The sequence below is a fragment of the Lepidochelys kempii genome, chromosome 8, assembly GCF_965140285.1.
Source record: "Lepidochelys kempii isolate rLepKem1 chromosome 8, rLepKem1.hap1, whole genome shotgun sequence".
NCBI classification, from domain to species: Eukaryota; Metazoa; Chordata; order Testudines; family Cheloniidae; genus Lepidochelys; species Lepidochelys kempii.
Genome location: NC_136387.1, coordinates 82,636,735 through 82,654,481, shown reverse-complemented (window position 1 = coordinate 82,654,481; position 17,747 = coordinate 82,636,735). Strand labels below are relative to the sequence as shown.

General features: G+C 41.1%; 1 protein-coding gene across 1 annotated transcript in view; it reads left to right on the top strand.

Annotated features, from left to right (window-relative positions):
* Positions 1-9,317, top strand: part of PTGFR (prostaglandin F receptor) — a 31,101-nt gene extending 21,784 nt beyond the window's left edge. Inside the window, exon 2 of the mRNA XM_073358235.2 lies at positions 9,012-9,317. Coding sequence (XP_073214336.1) covers positions 9,012-9,317 — 306 coding nt within the window. The remainder of the gene's footprint in view (positions 1-9,011) is intronic.
* The last annotated feature ends 8,430 nt before the right edge of the window (positions 9,318-17,747 follow it).

Here is a 17,747-nt window from a genome sequence, read left to right as displayed (position 1 = left end):
ATGAAAGTTGCGATATTACAACAAAAAAACTTCAAATCCAGACTCCAGCGAGAAACTGTTGAATGGGAATTCATTTGCAAATTGGATACAATTAACTTAGGCTTGAATAGAGACTGGGAGTGGCGAAGTCATTATGGAAGGTAACCTATTTCCCCTTGTTTTTTTCTACCTCCCCCCCCCCCACTCCTCAGACGTTCTTGTTAAACTCTGGATTTGTGCTGGAAATGGCCCACCTTGATTATCATACACATTGTAAGGGGAGTGATCACTTCAGATAAGCTATTACCAGCAGGAGAGTGGGGTGGGGGGATGCTTTGTGTGTATAAAAAGATCTTCTACACATTCCACAGTATGCATCCGATGAAGTGAGCTGTAGCTCACGAAATCTTATGCTCAAATAAATTGGTTAGTCTCTAAGGTGCCACAAGTACTCCTTTTCTTTTAACCTTCTGCAGAGATCTGAAGGATGTAAAGTTGGGCTGAGGGGGGATTTATAGCTGTTGAGGAAAATGTTTTAAACTTTTTTTCACCAGACATGTTGGGTGTTGCAAAATGGGCCTGCGTTTTGTGAAACCAAGCATAGGAAGAAGAGGTGGAGCTGCTGGTCACCGTATATTATCCCCTTGCTCTGCAGTATTAAAGTTCCTTGGTTCCACACATTCTTAGTTTCATGGGCAGGGAATTCTCAGGTCGTTCATCTGTGCCAGTCTCCCTCAACAGAATCTGGGCTGTCCTTTCTCACTTTTGTTTTCTGAGGTTAGGGGTCGGGGATGAGTATGCAAGTGGCCTCCCCCACTGATCTGGCTCTTCCTGCACCTTTTCTCTGAAGAGCTAACAAAGAGGGCCCCTGCCTTCTCACCATAATGGAGGCTGATCTGGGGCAGGAAGCAACAACGTGACTGAGGCACACTTCTCCCAGGCTTGCTGCTCTGGCTGTTTAAAAACTATGGGGCAGAAATACTTATGGTAATGCCATCTATGATAGGATTTGGGGACGATTTGCTTCAGTTAGCCCAGTGCAATATGGCTGCCTCATAGTGCTTAAAAGGCTGGGATAGCAGGTATAGAAGGAGCATTTTCCTGGGCCCACTTAGCTCAGACAGTGGATGGGGTAGCCACCAGAAGGGCCTTACTTGGATTTGGAAGGTGGCATTGGCTTTCGATGCTGGCTTTCTGATAAAAGAAGATGGGAGAAAACAACTTGCTTCTCAAAGAGCAGTGGAATTTAGCAGGCAATTGTGCCTCTTCAGAGATAACCATAGTTAAGTATGGGGATAGCCTGCACAATTGGGAGTGGTTTAATGGAGAAAGAGGCTGGGAAGATTTTTATTTTTTCCAGTCCTCAAGCTTTAGTGGGGGTCTTCAGGATCTTGGATTTGGTGAAAAAAGAAAGAAGAGGTCTCCATTGAGTTTGGTTGCTGGTTGGAGAGCGGTGAGGCAAACAAGTCTGAAATAATGAATTATTGGAATGTTACATTTATCTTTAAGGAATCTGTTTCTGCTTATGATAACCCCACAAATCATGAACGCTTCATATAATAAGTGTACATAATACGTAGTGATTATCAAGTCAAGTTCTCTTCCAAATATTGAAATAATAAAGTTCTAGTGGGTTTGGAAATGCATTTGCTCATGTGTAGTGCAAATACTACTAAGGAGGGGTAGGGATTATTTAACATGATCAAGGAGTAATGGGCATAGCTGTGGTATTTAACGTGCTATGTCTGTCAACTGTGTATAGTACAAATTAGTAGCAAATACAGATTTCCACTATCTAGTGATGAGAAGGTTAGAGGCATTACGGTAATACAAATAAAAAATATTTTGAGAAAGAAAAGAAAAACTTAGGCCTGGTCTACAGTAAGCGGTTATTTTGGAATTAGCCAAGTTAATTAGAAATAAAACTGATTCTGTCCACACGACCAAACCGGTTTTTTCGATTTAAAGGGCTCTTTAATCCGATTTCTGTACTCCACCTCGGCAAGTGGAGTGGCGCAATTCAACGTTATTGGCCTCCAGGAGCTATCCCAGAATGCTCCCTTGTGACCGCTCTGGACAACACACTCAACTCCAGTGTACTAGCCAAGTAGGCAATAAAAGCCCCAGGAACTTTTGAATTTCATTTCCTGTTTGGTCACCATCAGCACAGGTGACCATCAGCACAGTCCACCATCACAAGAGACCACGCAGTCCTGAATTTGCAGACGAGCGCCAGCATCGTCCAAACGGGAGGTACTGAATCTCATCGCACGTTGGGGAGATGAATCTGTTACGGCAGAACTACGTTGCAAAAAAAGAAATGCAAGTACGTACGCTAAAGTCTCCAGGGCCATGACGGAAAGAGGCTAGTCCAGGGACACAGAGCAGTGTCGTACAAAAATAAAGGAACTCGGGCAAGCATACCAAAAAGCCAGGGAGGCGAACAGGCACTCTGGGTCACAGCTCACGGTAGAAGCAGCATGTATGGGGCTGCATGCAATTATGGGGGGTGACGCCACCACTACCCCACCAGTGTCCACGGACACCTGCCGGTGGGGAGTTGCATGGAGCGAGGAGGATGAGTTATTGGAGGACGAAGAGGAGGAGGACGACCATGTACAGGCAGCAAGTGGGGATCTGTTTTCCCCCCTAGCCAGGAACTACTCTTAACGCTGGAGCTAACAGCCTCCCCCCACTCCCAAGGCAGGCTCTCGGACCATGACCTTGGAGAAAGCACTTCTGGTGAGTGAGAGCCTGATCGGAGCCGAGGGGTGGGGGGAAACCCAGCTGAGCTGGGCTGTTCGCATTTAAAGGGCTCATCCCTGCTCAGAGCCTCATGGGAGCCACGTGGTGGGTGTGTGGTGAGGGGTGGGTGTTGTATGAAGCGATCATCCCAGAGAGCCTGCAGGCAAACCCACCAGGCATCCCTATGGGAAAGGGGGCCTGGCAGTTTGAAGGCATTGAAACGAATGCAGAAGTAGCAGAACCCTTCGTGCCCCTACGGCTTACCATGGCTGCCTGCAAGCTGAATTCTGTTGCCTGGCCACGTGTGATGGCGTACTCACACCAAAGTGGCAGGCACTTCAGTATAAGAAGCAAAATGCGACCTTGTACTGAAAGAACATGTACTGTATACTATGAATTGCCTGTTTCACTGAGAGTGTCCCCTTTGTTCTCTAAAATGTATCTTTTAAAATATTATCCTCCCTTTTTCCCTTCCCGCAGGTGCAAATGTTTCAACGTGGCTCCTATCTACTCCGTCCCAGAGGCTGGTCCAGATTAGAAGGCAGAAAAAATGAACTCAGGATGACATGTTCCCCGAGCTCATGCAGTCCTCCCGCACTGATAGGGCCCAGCTGAATGTGTGGAGGCAAACAATTGCTGAGTCCCATAAAGCGTTAAACACGAAGAGAGGAGGGACGTGCGCGATGAGAGTAGGCAGGATGCTATAGTCAAGCTCATGGAGGAGCAAACTGGCATGCTCTGCTGTATGGTGGATCTAATGCGGGAAAGGCTTCTACCTTCTGATTTCTCTCAATGTGTTGTGCAACAAATAATAAAGAATGTTTTTTAAACAATTGTGACTTTATTTCCTTTCTCATATATGTATGTGTATATATATGTATATATGGGGGCGGGTAACTTCAAGAGAAACAAACAACTGTCACACCGTACCCTGGCCAGTCATGAAACTGAATTTCAAAGCACTCTGATGCGCAGCGCGCCTTGCTGTGCTCTTCTAATCGCCCTGTTGTCTGGCTATGTGAAATTAGCTGCTAGGCGAGTTGCCTCAACCGTTCACCCTGCCATAAACATCTCCCCCTTACTCTCTCAAATATTGTGGCACACACAACAAGCAGCAATTACAATTGGAATATGGGTTGTGCTGAGATCTAACTGAATCAGTAAACTGCACCAGCGTGCTTTCAAATGTCCAAAAGCACATTCTACCACCATTCTGCACTTGCTCAGCCTATAGTTGAACTGCTTCTCACTACTGTCCAGGGTGCCTGTGTACAGCTTCGTGAGCCATGGCATTAAGGTGTAGGTTCGGTCCCCGAGGATAACTATAGGCATTTCAACATCCCCAACAGTAATTTTCTGGTGTGGGAAGGAAGTCCCTTCCTGCAGCTGTTGAAACAGACCAGAGTTCCTGAAGATGCAAGCGTCATGCACCTTTGCTGGCCATCCTACGTTGATGTTGGTGAAACATCCCTTATGATCCACCAGTGTTTGCAGCACCATGGAAGAGTACCCCTTGTGGTTTATGTACTGGCCGTCCAGGTGTTCTGGGGCCAGGATAGGGGGATGCGTTCCGTCTATCGCCCTGCAGCAGTTAGGGAACCCCAGCGCATTAAAGCCATCCACAATGGTCTGCACATTTTCTAAAGTCCCTACCCTTGATAGCAGCTGGTCAATGGTTGCATTGGCTACTTGCAACACAGCAGCCCACTCCAATCTGATTCCCGACTGACTGGTAGCTGTCAGACGTTGCAAGCTTCCACAGGGCTATGGCCACTCGCTTCTCAACTGTGAGGGCTGCTCTCATGTTGGTGTCTTTGCGCTTCAGGGTAGGGGATAGCAAGTCACAAAGTTCCATGAAAGTGGCCCTACGCATACAAAAGTTTCGCAGCCACTGGGAATCATCCCATACCTGCAACACTGCTGCGGGCCCAGAATCGGTATTCCACGGCATGAACCTGGCCCAACGCCACCATGATCTCCCGATCGCCACATGCTGTGCTTCTAGGAATGTCTGTGTCCATGTCCGCATCAGTATAGTAATTGTGTGCTGTCATCGCTTCCTCGCCCGGTTTTGCAGGTACTGCACATACTGCTGGATAATTCGCGAGGTACTTACAATGGTCAAAACTGCAGTGGAGATCTGAGCGGCTCCATGCTTGCTGTGCTGTGGCGCCTGCACAGGTAATCCTGGAAAAAGGGCGCGAAACGTAGGAGAGCAGAGTGGCAGCGGAAGAGGTGCTGTTTGGTTCACGATAGCTGAAAAAAGGCAGGAAACGGCTGTCTTCTGTAGCATTCACAGAGGCTTTCACAGGACAGACAACATGGAGAAGCTTGGTAGCGCGGCAAGAGCGGGAGAGCAGAGTTGGCGGCGGAAGCTGTGCTGCTTGGTTCACGATGGCCGAGCAGAGTTGGCAGCGGAAGCAGCCGATGAGGAAGAGAGAGAGAGTAGATACTTATAGAGATTACATAGAAAGACGAAAGGAAATGCAAGGTGGATTCATAGTACCTGGAGAGAAGCGGTGCACTGTCTGCTGAAAGAAGTTTGGCGTCTGCATGACAAAAAGGCACGAAATGATTGCCTGTAGTAGCTTTCACAGAGGGAGGAGCGACTGACGACACACACCCAGAAACACCCGCAAGAATGTTTTTGCCCCATCATGCATTGGGAGCTTAACGCAGAATTCCAGTGGGTGGCGGGGACTGCGGGAACTGTGGGATAGCTACCAACAGTGCACCGCTCCGACATTCAATGCTAGCCTTGGTACTGTGGACACACTCCACCGAATTCACGCGCTTTAGTGGGAACACACAAGACCGAATGTATAAAATCGCTTCCAAAAATTCAAATAGAATAACTTCAAATTTTTATACTGTAGACATACACTCTGGCTAAGTATCAAAAAAACATTTCCTTTTGGTGAGATCTATGAAATTGAAATCTTCCAAGGAAAATAATGGGAGCTCTCTTATTGGGCACATTTAAAACTAGACTGGACAAAGCACCAAAAGCCTATCTAATTTATCATGCACTTATCATAATAGTGTCCAGGCACCCAGTTCTTCCTCCCCAAACAGATTGCAGAACAATCTGGTATTGGCAAGGGAATAGACTTAATTACCTGCTAGGCGTTTTCCATTGCTGGTTTCTGTGAACCTGATTTCCAGAATCTTTGGTAGTCTTGCATTTGGCATAAGCAAGTTGTGTGTTTGCATGGTTAGATTCTGATCTCACTGGTTTTGTCAGTGTTATTCTCTTATACTCCTTTAAGTGGGATCAGAGTCCAAACATATGACTAATAATCAGAAAATGTTATTTTATCTTTCATTCTACTGAACATAAGCTGGAACTCTATGTAGAAAGTATTTTAAATAACATGGTTGTGAAGCAAAGTTTTATAGATATGAAAGTTTTTAGATAACATCTCTTTATCTTGACATGTTCTATGTTAGGATTCCAAAGCTGAGTTATTTCAGCACTTTCTGGAGTATATAAATAAAAATTTTTTATTTGGGGGGTTTGCATATGTCCATTTTTTGCACAGACCAAACTTGCTAAATGTAGATTAACTGTCCTAGCAGTTACACCTTACCAAATAATGTAAACCATAAAAATCATATATCCAATTCAGATATCGTTTTCTGATCTTAAAATGATACAAAGGAATAAATCCACTATTAAAGTAAATATAATTTCTCTATTTCAGCACTATAAATAATGGAAAACTGATCCTCTTAAAAGTGATTCACACTGGAATGGAAAAGAATCATAGAAGTTTTATAGATTTATATTCTAAAATTCACTGTGTGTGTGTGGAAGAAAAAAGTAATATACAGCTTTAATAAAAATCAGAACAGAGAAATTCTGTTTCTTGGAAAGCTATGCAATCCCTTTCCCCAAAATGTACAGAATTCCAATTTGTATTGCTTAAAGTTGCAGAATCCAAATTTGAACAATAATGGATGGATTTTTAGAGACCTCGGGGTATGTTTGAAAACTATAAACCTGTATTTAAAAATCGTATAGTGAATAAAATAGACACTTATGATATCTGCTTTTTCAATTTCTACCTTTTTGTTTTAGGTCTAATTTTGCTACTTTTTCTTGTGCTTCCTTTTGCTGTAGACTAGTTTTATGGAATGAGTAAGTGCTGTGTGCGTGTGAGGTTTGCAGAATTGTGCTTCTAATAACTAAAATGAAAAGCCTTCATGAGAACAGATCCCATGCAGAAACCATAAGAGTCCTCCAAGTTTCGGTGGACTGTTGATGTCTGAGAGGAATGCGCCCAATGATTGTAGAGTGAAAAACAGGTTCAGAGAAGCTGCCTAAAAGCTATTTATACTGGCATGGCACTCAGACATCCCTCACTTTTTACACTAGTTCCCACCCATCTTTCTGCCAAGCTTACTAGCTTTTTTCAGACCGTCTCTATGGGTCCTCCAGTTTTCTCTTTCACATACTCGTACAGAAACATTCATACAAATAGATTCAGTCACAGTTCATGTTCTTTCTCTGTTGCACCCTTCAACTTATTATCAGATGCAGTGCTCTACCTCTTTGCAACAAACCAGGTTCAGGAGCCAGGAATACAAAAGATTATTTTAAAAATGTCAAATAACTACTGTTGAAGAATTCAACTTGTTTTTCTTTCCTTACTCACTCTTCTTTTTTCCTTTTTTCTTTTTTCACATTCCCTGTTTGTGCAAATGCCAGACTAGCACTTGAACAGACTGACCCATCCTTACAACACCTAATAGATCAATGTAGTCACAGTGTCAGTTATAAAGTATCTTGTTTTCTAATTACTTTGTCTAGCTCACTTTATGCGCATTGGAACTGGTACCCAAGAGTGCTGCATCCTTTTTGAGACTGATTTGGACCTTTTTTACTCCTACTAAAAATGTCTGAGGCTTTTAATGTTGTTAATAAAAAGAAACAATTTAACATTCCCCAGCAGACTCAATCAGCCAGAGGAACCCATGTTGCAAGTCCCTGGTGGCAGAAAGCCTACATGGAGAAGCAGGTGTCTCAGTGGTACAAGATACTGTCTGTCAGTCTTTGCTTATTGAGTGGCATGTCAAAGCTACCCACAGCAGCCCAGAAAGTGGGTGAGATCAGCCATGAAGAGGGCCTGGTCACGGTGCCTTTGAGATGCATTGAATCTGTGTCTCTCCCAGGCTTCCCCTGTCAGAAATGGTCCTGTTGAATTGCATCTGGAAATGACAGCTGCTTTCCTGAGAGGGAACTACAAGGGCAGGGAGTAGCAGTAATGGAATACAGGTGTAATTTACTCCCAGTGCTTCCGAGGATGAATGAAATCCTCTGGGTGTTCGTTAGCAAGAGGGGATGAATTATTGGCCCAAGCATCAGGTTTGCAATATATTAGACCCTTTGCCAAGATTCAAACCAGCGGATCCAGAGACAGCTCAACCTTTTGTCTTTGAGGTAGTTAAGTTGCATTGCATTGAAACCTTAGAAAACGAAGGTCCTGTGCTCTAGAAGGATTTATATTTTCAAAATGTGAGAGGCTAGGTCTGTATGTAAAAAATTTCCCAAGTGAAAATGGCCAATATCCGCATAAATAGAAATCTACATCTAGAGAATCCATGGCATATTTTGTAAGACCAAAGATTTACCTCGGTATCATTGGCCACTGTATCTACTCCTCCCTATTTTGCAGCTGGCTGCCAGCCAGCCCCCATTGCAGGGGTGGTTGTATTTTAGTAGCTAACCATTAGAATTGTGCAGAGAAGGTAATTCTGTTTCATAGAGGATTTCGGAAGTTTGAAATCTAGTTCCATTCCAATTGGGAATGAAACCAAAAATTCTGAAATTCTCTGCAAAAGGGAATGGAGTTCCAGGGCAGTTCTCGTGGTGGGGAGGGGGAGGGAGTGGGGGTTGCCAAGAAGCCACGTGGCTGCGCTGGCAGAAGCTAGCCAGGGTACTGAACCCTGCTTGGGTTCTATTGGAACTTCAGCAAAATTGGGCTGTCTTTTTGCAAAATAATCTGATTTTGCTGAATTAGCAAATTTTATTGAAACAGTGCTCTGCTGGAAATTTTCTGATTACCTCCATTAAACATATATATTGTTTATAAAATCATTTTGGGATTTTTCAGAATTGAAATGTGCTATTCATATAAAGAATTATTTTGTTATTGAGCATTAATCTGTGGGAGGATTATCAGATAAATGCTTTGAGAGAGTAATTTGAAATGATCACTTCAGTCATTTGCATGCTGTCTTAAAATGGCTTTCTGATATTTAATTAAAAATATTCCATTTTCTAGGTGACAATGGCCAATATCGGAATAAATGAAGATCGTTCAATGGAAACCTGTGAAACAATACTTGTCGTTCTCCGAATGGCAACGTGGAATCAAATATTAGATCCCTGGGTATACATTCTTCTAAGGAAAGCTGTGCTGAAAACCCTCTTCAAGATTGCTAGGAGATGCTGTGGAATGCACATCATGAACTTGCATATGTGGGAACTCAGCTCCATCAAGAATTCTTTAAAGGTTGCAGCAATTTCAGAGTCACCAGTTAGTTCCAAACAAATAAATCAACAGCCACTCAGCTCAACAGGGCAATAAAATCAAACACTGGGTATGAAGAAATAATGGGGGTGTAATGATCACGCACTGAGAACACCTTCAAATTTGTTAGTCTTTGTTGTAATATGAGGGTAAGTGGTTTGGTACTTGTTTCAGATTGTGAGTGGTTTGGTCTTATTGTTTACCAGTTTGATATTGCTATTCCAAGATGTGCACTTGAGTAACTGTGATCACTCTAAAAACACTTTTGGGTGAAAGTGTCTTTCAGAAATGGGGTGTAATCAGACAAGACAGATTTCAGAGCGGAGTTAGTTCCACATTGCCGTGCCTGCAGCAGCAAAAACACAATCATCCCCTGACTACAGAGCACAATGGCAGAAACTGTTAAGCTGGGTGTTGAGAGGACAGATGGTCACGAGCACTAGGCTTAAGGAGCACGTGAGGAGAGAGTGGAGGGAAGAACTTGTTGGTTAGCAATAGAGAAGGTAATCTTTAGTGTTATAGTGGCACCTCAGTAGTTAAGTGTCTTCATAGCTTTTTAAGGTCCAAAGCGATAACTTTGATCATCTCATCTGACCTCGTCCATAACATAGGACTCCTCTAAATTAATTTCTTCTTCAAATCCAATAGCTATGGTTGAACGAGAACATATCTTTTTAAATCAAGATTGGATTTTTTTTTTTAAAATGTGCCGTAATAGAGAATCCACCGCAACTCTTGGTAAGTTATTCTGATGGCTAATTACCATTCAGATGTAATTTCTAGTCTAAATTTGTTCTAGTTTTAACTTTCAGACATTGGATCTTATACTTTTGTCTGACAGATTGAAGAGCCCTCTGTATCAAATTTTTGCTCCTCATGTGGGTACTTATAGACTGTGATCAAGTCACCCCATCCCTTCTCCTTGAGTCATTTACTATAAGGCATGTTTTCCAATCCTTTAATCATCCTTGTGGCTTTTCTTTGAACCCTCTCCAATATTTCAACAACGGTCTTAAAATGTGTACACCAAACTGGATACAGTATTCCAGGAGCAGTTGCACCAGTGCCAAATACAGAGGGAGTATAACCTCTGTACTTGGTGTTCCTCTGCTTATACTTTTGAGGATCTCATTAGCACTTGTGGCCACAGTGTTGCCCTGGGAGTTTGTGTTCAGCTGATTATCTGCTATGATCCCTCAGTCCTTTTCCGATTCACTGCTTCCCCAGATAGTCCCCCATCCTGTAAGTATGCCCTATGGCCTTTGTTCTGAGATGTACTGTATGACTTTACACTTTGCCGTGTTAAAATGCCTGTTTGCTTTTACTGGTTTATCAAGTGATTCAGATTACTCTGTATCCGTGACCTGTCCTCTTCGTTATTTACCATGCTCCCAATCTTTTTGTCGTCTGCAAATTTGATCAGTAATGATTTTGTTTTCTTCCAGGTCACTGATAAAAATGTTTAACTAGCATAGAGTCAAGAATGGATCCCGGAAAGACCCCGCTAGAAACACACTCCCTCAATGATTGTTTCCTGTTTACAATTACATTTTCAGATGTGTCAGGCAGTTTTAAACTCATGTAGCATGTAGGTTTATAACTAATCTGTTTATACTACATTCAAACTCGGCGTGTAGTTTCTCAGGACAGATGAAAATTATGGGCCCAATCCTGTAACACTTACTTGTATGAGTACTCCCATTGAGGTCTGTAGCAAACAAATTTAGACCTAAACCCATGTGATCCTACATAAAGAATAAAGTTGATCAAAAAACTGTAACACATTTCTTGAAAGGTGTCACAGATGCATCTGCAAAAATACATATACAGCACACCTGTTTTATCTGCAGAGACCCATGTTGGTGCATGCAAACAAGAATTTGCATGAACAAAATGGGCACCTATGTGAGCAAATGTAGGGTGTGGTTTGTGGGAGCAAGGAGTACTCTCAATTTTTGCAGGTATATCTGTGCCTTCCTTTGCAAACTTAGAATCCAAGGCTGAAGTGCTGAATGCCTACAGTGGAAGTTGAGTACCTCGGTACCTATGTGGAGGCTCCCAGCACCTTGCAAAAGGGCCCTTCACAATAAATTTTACCATCCCATTTTTATATATAGCCTGTATGCTTATTGTTCACTCCTTTGATATCAAAGTACAGTATAACTTTCAGTTCCAACTGTCTGAATGTCATTTGTTCAATATTATGAAAATAAAAAGTACAGTAATCTACATTCCTATGTCATTTAAGTAATGCTACTAGTTGCAAATTATTACGTGCCGACTATCAGTTGAGTATTTTGGAAGTCATTGTACTAACTCTAGTTACAGACATTCATTTTATATACTCATAGGGGTATTGTGCTCCCCCCATTGAAGTCAGTGGCAAAACTTCCCTTGACTTCAGTGAGAATAGGATCAGGCCTGTGGAGACTGTTGGAATTCACACATGATTGTGCGGTCAACCTGTGACATTATTATGTAATAGGCAGGCTTTCTTGAAGAGCAAGAGATTGATACGAATGATAGCATTGTTATGCAGTATTTACTGAATATGATCCAAAGGAGGAGAATATACAAGTGCAGTCCCCAGTGTTATCCTAAGTTGGATGAAACACATTGTAGGAAGTGGTTGAGTGTAGTGCAAAAATAATGAACTCTGCCAGGTGATTGAAAGGTGTATCCTTTCTCACATTTTTCAGCAAAAGATATGTGACTGGCTTGGACACAGAGAGGATTACTAACCAATGCACATAATCCATCAAAGACAAAAAAGCACTTACTTATTAGTCTTATCATTGTAACATAACTGATCATGGTTACTCTTCTCTTGTTTTTAGAAGGAAATGAATAAGGGAGAAGAAGCTCTGATTTTGTGACTGTACTGTGTTAATACCAAAATGGTGGTAGGGTAGAGTTTATAACAGGAAAGAGTTGCTTCTGGATGGAAAACTATAGTGTTCACTTTACCTACTTCACTTCATACAACTGTTCCACTTCCAAATTGTTGGTCCAAAATCAGTGCTGACACATTCCCCATGTGGTTGCATTGAAATGAACGTAAGTATGATTTAGTGCTGAATGTGGCTTCCTTACCATACACAACCTGTTGTAAATGTGTCTAATAACATAAATAAGTTGTTCATCCTTTTGGGGTGAGAATTTTGCTTCATTGGCTGCAGAATAATGTTAGACTGAGATACTTGACAAGTGAATGAAGCATATCTGCGTTCCATTGTGTTGTGAATAAATATATCTTGTGTACTTTCATACTGGCTGAATTGTAAAAAGGTTTAACTTTATATGTATATGTGTTTTCATATATTCTGTGTATTGATATCTATTGAATGTAAATTGTAGAGCCTCATTAAATTTATTAAAACAATATCTTGAGAGTAATGATATTTTACAATGGTAATAGAAAACCTAAAATATTGAAAAATAATTGATTATAGCTTCTAATCATATCCCTTCATCAGGAGAGGCACATTGGGTTCTTGACAGTCATAAATTTCAGTTTGGTAGCAGTGTGCTTTTAATAATTAAAGCTGAATCCTTGTTCACATTAATTTCATGAATAGTCCCATAGAAGTAAGTGGGGCTGCTGTAAGTAAGTATGGCAGGCTGGATCTGGCTCTGATGTCCCAGTCTTGCAAAGTGCAATTCCCACTGGAGTTGATAGGGTTCAGCATATTTCCAGAAGCACCCAGCTATTGCCCCACAAAATTGGGCCTTCTAAGGGGTAGAGCTTGGAACTTCAGGGAATTTAATTTTCAGAGGAGACAGGCAGAATAAGTGGGATTTTTATTTAAGTACCTGTATTTAAACCTCTGCAGACTGTATAGCCTAAAATATAGCCTAGCCTCTGCAAGCTCCACTAAGTGAGGTTTTTGCCTTAAATAAATCTTTTGCTGTTACTGTTCTGTTTTGTCAATGATGGAATAGGGTGTGAGGACATAGTAAGACCCATTTTATTTAAACTCTATCAATCTGTCAACAACAACAGCAAAACAACGACAACAACAACAAAGATCTCTGTTCTCACTTTGGTAAGACAGATCTTCCAACTCCCAGTTGTTCAACTGTGGCTGGGAGGAACAGTCCTTTCGTTTGGAACAGAACAGTGTTACTGCACAAGAATGGAATATTTGAAACTTGGCCAATCTTAAATCCTGGCAGTGCAAAGTTCTGAACTGGTATGCATGAATGTTAGCAGCAGCATTTCATATTCTTGAGAGAGTCCTTAACTACTACTCCTGTAGAGGATAATAATGTGATAAAATTGCAATACCCACTTGAAATAAGAATTTTAATGTATACTTCAGATGCCAAAATTGCACAGTAGTAATACGTTGATATGTCAGTTTAAAAAAAAATTCAGTTAATCCTACCTTTATGTAAACAATTTTCAATGGTAGCTGAGTTATCAGAACACAGTGTGTGTTGGCAGTTAAGCATGCATATGGACAGCCCATTAGCAGTGATCAGGCTTATGCAGGTGCATCAAATGAGAGACTATATTGTACCTACTGAAGCATGGATAGTTAGCGCTAGCCAGCTTTCTACATGAATGGGAAGGGTATTTTTTTCTAGGTTGCAGTAGTTACAGTAGTCATAATACAGCTGCTGTACCATGTGGAGGAAAGCTATGTTGCAAAAAAAAAAAATAGCGGAAATGGGTGTTGGTGGTTATTTGGAGGGGAAAGGTGAATATGCTATAACAGCTTTTCACTGCATACCTGCCTCTGGAGCGCAAGTCTGTGCAATTTAGTGGCCAGGCCCAGAGTGTTGGAGGGGAAAGGAAGCTGGAAGAGAGCTGCTAAGCATAAAATATTCCCCTTTCAACGAGTTTACAAGACATTGTTTCATAGGTTATTGCATGCCCAACAATGCCATAAATATCTGTTGCATCTAAGTCTTCCCCCCTCTCCTGCAATCTTTTGGATTACCAGAATACCTTTCGGAGGGGGGAGGGTGTTAGTCCTTTAAATCTGTCAGAGGCAAACAGCTAGAGCCCTACGGTGGTCATTTAGCAACTGGCTGCTGTTTGCTGCATCTTCCTGTCAGTTGAGTGTTTTTAATTACTTGTTATATTTTCCTCCTACTTTTTCATTTCTTATGCCTAAGATACCACATTCTCACTTCATTAAAAAGCTTTTTTATTTTTTTTTCATATTTAATAGATCACTCAGTCCTACCTAAGTCTGCACTATTTGGGATGAATATGCAATATTTGGGATGAATGAGTTGGGATGAATTAAAATATATTCTAAATTGCAATTACTTTTAAATAAAAGGGAATGCTATAAAAACTAATATCACAGCTGGATATCTTGAAGTACCACACTCCAAAATACTCTCATTTGATATTTTCATCCAAAAGTAATTTATTTTAGAACAATTGCAGTTTATATGAAGTAAACTTCCATTTCCTAGCTCTGAGGCTTGGACTCCTGAGATTAACTGAAAACAGGATTTGGGAGCTTGAATCTTTTAGATGCTTTTGAAAATTTTACCCCCCAGGCACATCCTTGGCAGGGTCTGGATGTGGCTCACTTAATCAATTCCCTGCCTTTGCAGGGGCCTGGGGCACCAATGCACCTCCATCCCTCCTGTTTTCTGACTGTGGGACATAATAGTCTGGTCTCCTGTGGGCTAGCATACTTCGGTCTAATTTCAGTTGTTGAGTTTAGTGTGCAGGTGCTGGCCGGTGCTGATGGCCTGTGAGATACGGAGGTCAGAGTAGATCATTTGGTGGTCCCTCCTGGCCTTAAACTCCATGACTTTAAATCAGTCTTGAGTTATCAACATTAAATCAAACTTAAAAGTATTTGGGTCAGTTGCCAACACTAGTATATAATGAGAAAAATGTTAAATCTGATTCTCAGTTCAATACAACCACAGTTGCAATTCATTTTCCCATTACGGTTCAAGCAGCTTGGATTTGTTTACACAAATGTTTGGGGAGGCACCTTTATTCTTATGAATACAGCAGGTATTCATGTGCAAACGAATACTTAAGTGAACATATTAACAAGTGAATGGCATATTTGCACCAGAGCACTTGCCTGGTCACCTACACATATATATGCTCAGTTACTTGATGGCAATATGGCAGAAGACAAGTGAATGTAACAAAAGCCTAAACAGCCTTATCTTTCTTACTCCCACAGACAGATAGGAACGTGGATTTTAAAATCTGGGGTTTGTGTTAAATCATGTAGCTAAATGTAATAATTATGAATTCTTTATATTATACTAGTGCCTAGAGATCCAAACCAGGATTGAGGCCCAAATCCTATTGTGCTAGGCACAGTACATTCCTATATACCTATAACAAAAAGACAGGTCTTGATCTAAAGGGACTAACTTCTAAGACCCCAATCCTGCAAACACTTATTATTGTGCTTTACATATTCTAAATCTAAGTAGTCCCACTGAAATCTAAGGCAGTACTCGCAGTATGTCAAGTTAAGCATGTGCAAGAATAAGCAAGCTCTTTCTCTCTTCTTTTTTGGCAAAAAAGGACAGGAAAAGATTGTGTTTTAAATTTCCCAGGCCAGCTTTTCCTGCAGTGTTTTTTCTCCTTGAAGTTTTCCCTCCTTGCTTCTAGAGATCCAATGCCCCAACATTTCTTCAAGCTTCTCTCCTGTTTATAAAGGTCAGGTTGTCCAATCAGGGAAGAGAAACCATATCATGTGACTTAGGTAACCAATCGTACAGTTTGAATACTGAGTCCTAAATTTCAAACATTCTAAGAAGTACTCACTGCTTGTTAACACGTTAAAAAAAATCCGACCAAAAAGTGCTTGCTATTAATAGTTTAAGCAGCTCTACGTGTTGCTGCCTTAAGAACAAATTAACAATACCTCCTTCTTTCCTTCATTTTCCCACTTAGGATGACCAATGTTGTAGGTCCCACATAAAACATGTAATCAGAACAACAGTTAAAATGTAAGATAGTTAAAAATGTCATTGCCAATGTAATTAAAGAAATTTAATTAACACAGATCCGTTATATGGTGCTGTGAATGTACTTAGTGCTTTGTTTCTTCATCACACAGTGATGGAGACTTTTAAAAATAAGTATTTATTGCCTGCAGGCACAAGGAATATAAACAGGTATCTGTTTAATTTCAGCACCATAGTTGCAAAACAAATATTCACTATCAAAATGGGCTTTACAAAAATAAAAGCCCGAAGGAAAATGGAATGACTTACTGCCTGTATTAGAGTAACACTTGAGCTATTTGTGGATAAATTGTAAAAATATTATTGCTATAACTTACAATAAGTGTACATATATTGTATAGTAACCCATAATCTACAATGCCTCAGCTCTGCTGTAATCCCCTCCATTGTGTATATGGTATGTTTTAATGGTCTTTAATGACAGATCTTTTAATGCCAATGTAACAATACATAACTTGCATTGTCAACAATTCTGTTTGTCTTCAGTTAAAATTAGTTACTAAAATAGATATTTACAACCTACAAGAAAATTCCTCCTCAGATTATTTCAGTTTTTAAGGTAAATCATGTTTTTGCTTTAAACATTGAAGGGACACCTTGAATGAATAGTCGTGGTTTTAGATTTCAAAGTCTGGATCTCTTTTGAGGCTGAACAGTGTGCCATACTCACCGCAGGCCGAAAGCAGTCAGAAGTCCTAGCTAAATTCAGAGGTGGTTGTACAGAGGTAAGGTACATATGCTGAAGGGCAAGAGACACTAGTGTGGCAGGAAAGCAACTAATACTGTAAGAACTAGTCAGTTAAAGTAGCTCCTTACATTGATTTAGCACTATGTCTAGTTCCTCTGTGTGCCTGAATGAAAGGCGGGGTGGGGGGAGGGAGGAGGCTGAGGAGACAGAATACTGACCTGGAGGCAGGGGACTACCATCACAAATGCAATTCATGAGCTGTCATAACTCGGCTGTTCTGTGCCCCTGGCACATTCCAACCTATTTGGCCCTGTTGGTCTTTTGTAGAGAGTATATCATGGCTGTTAAAGGAAAGAAGACAGGGTTAGCACTGTTTTAGCATTTAGTGCGGAGTGAAAGAATTTTCTGCCCTATTCTAAGATGTGCCTTTCGTGCAAAGAGTAGTTAAATTTTATATAAATATGTCAATCACTGATACACACTTCTTTCCAGTAATCCATCTTTTCTTTCAAGAACGCATTGAAGCAAGGCAAGACCATTCTTCTGCCATGGCATCTGTATTATTTCAGTTCCAACTTCAAAATCATTCCCCATCAGTGCCGTAGAACAAGAATAAATACGTGTTTTTGTCCAAGGCTGTAATGTGCAATATTTTATTCTCTATTCTTACTGTGAATTTGATACTGCTCCGAATGAAGGCTATGGCAGAACTCTCACTGTCAGCATCAAGACCTAGGTGAATATTGGAACACTCTGAAAGGGCTATAGTAGAACAATTTCAAATTTTGAGAAGCACAGTTATATATTTTAAATGACTCCCCACCCCAAAT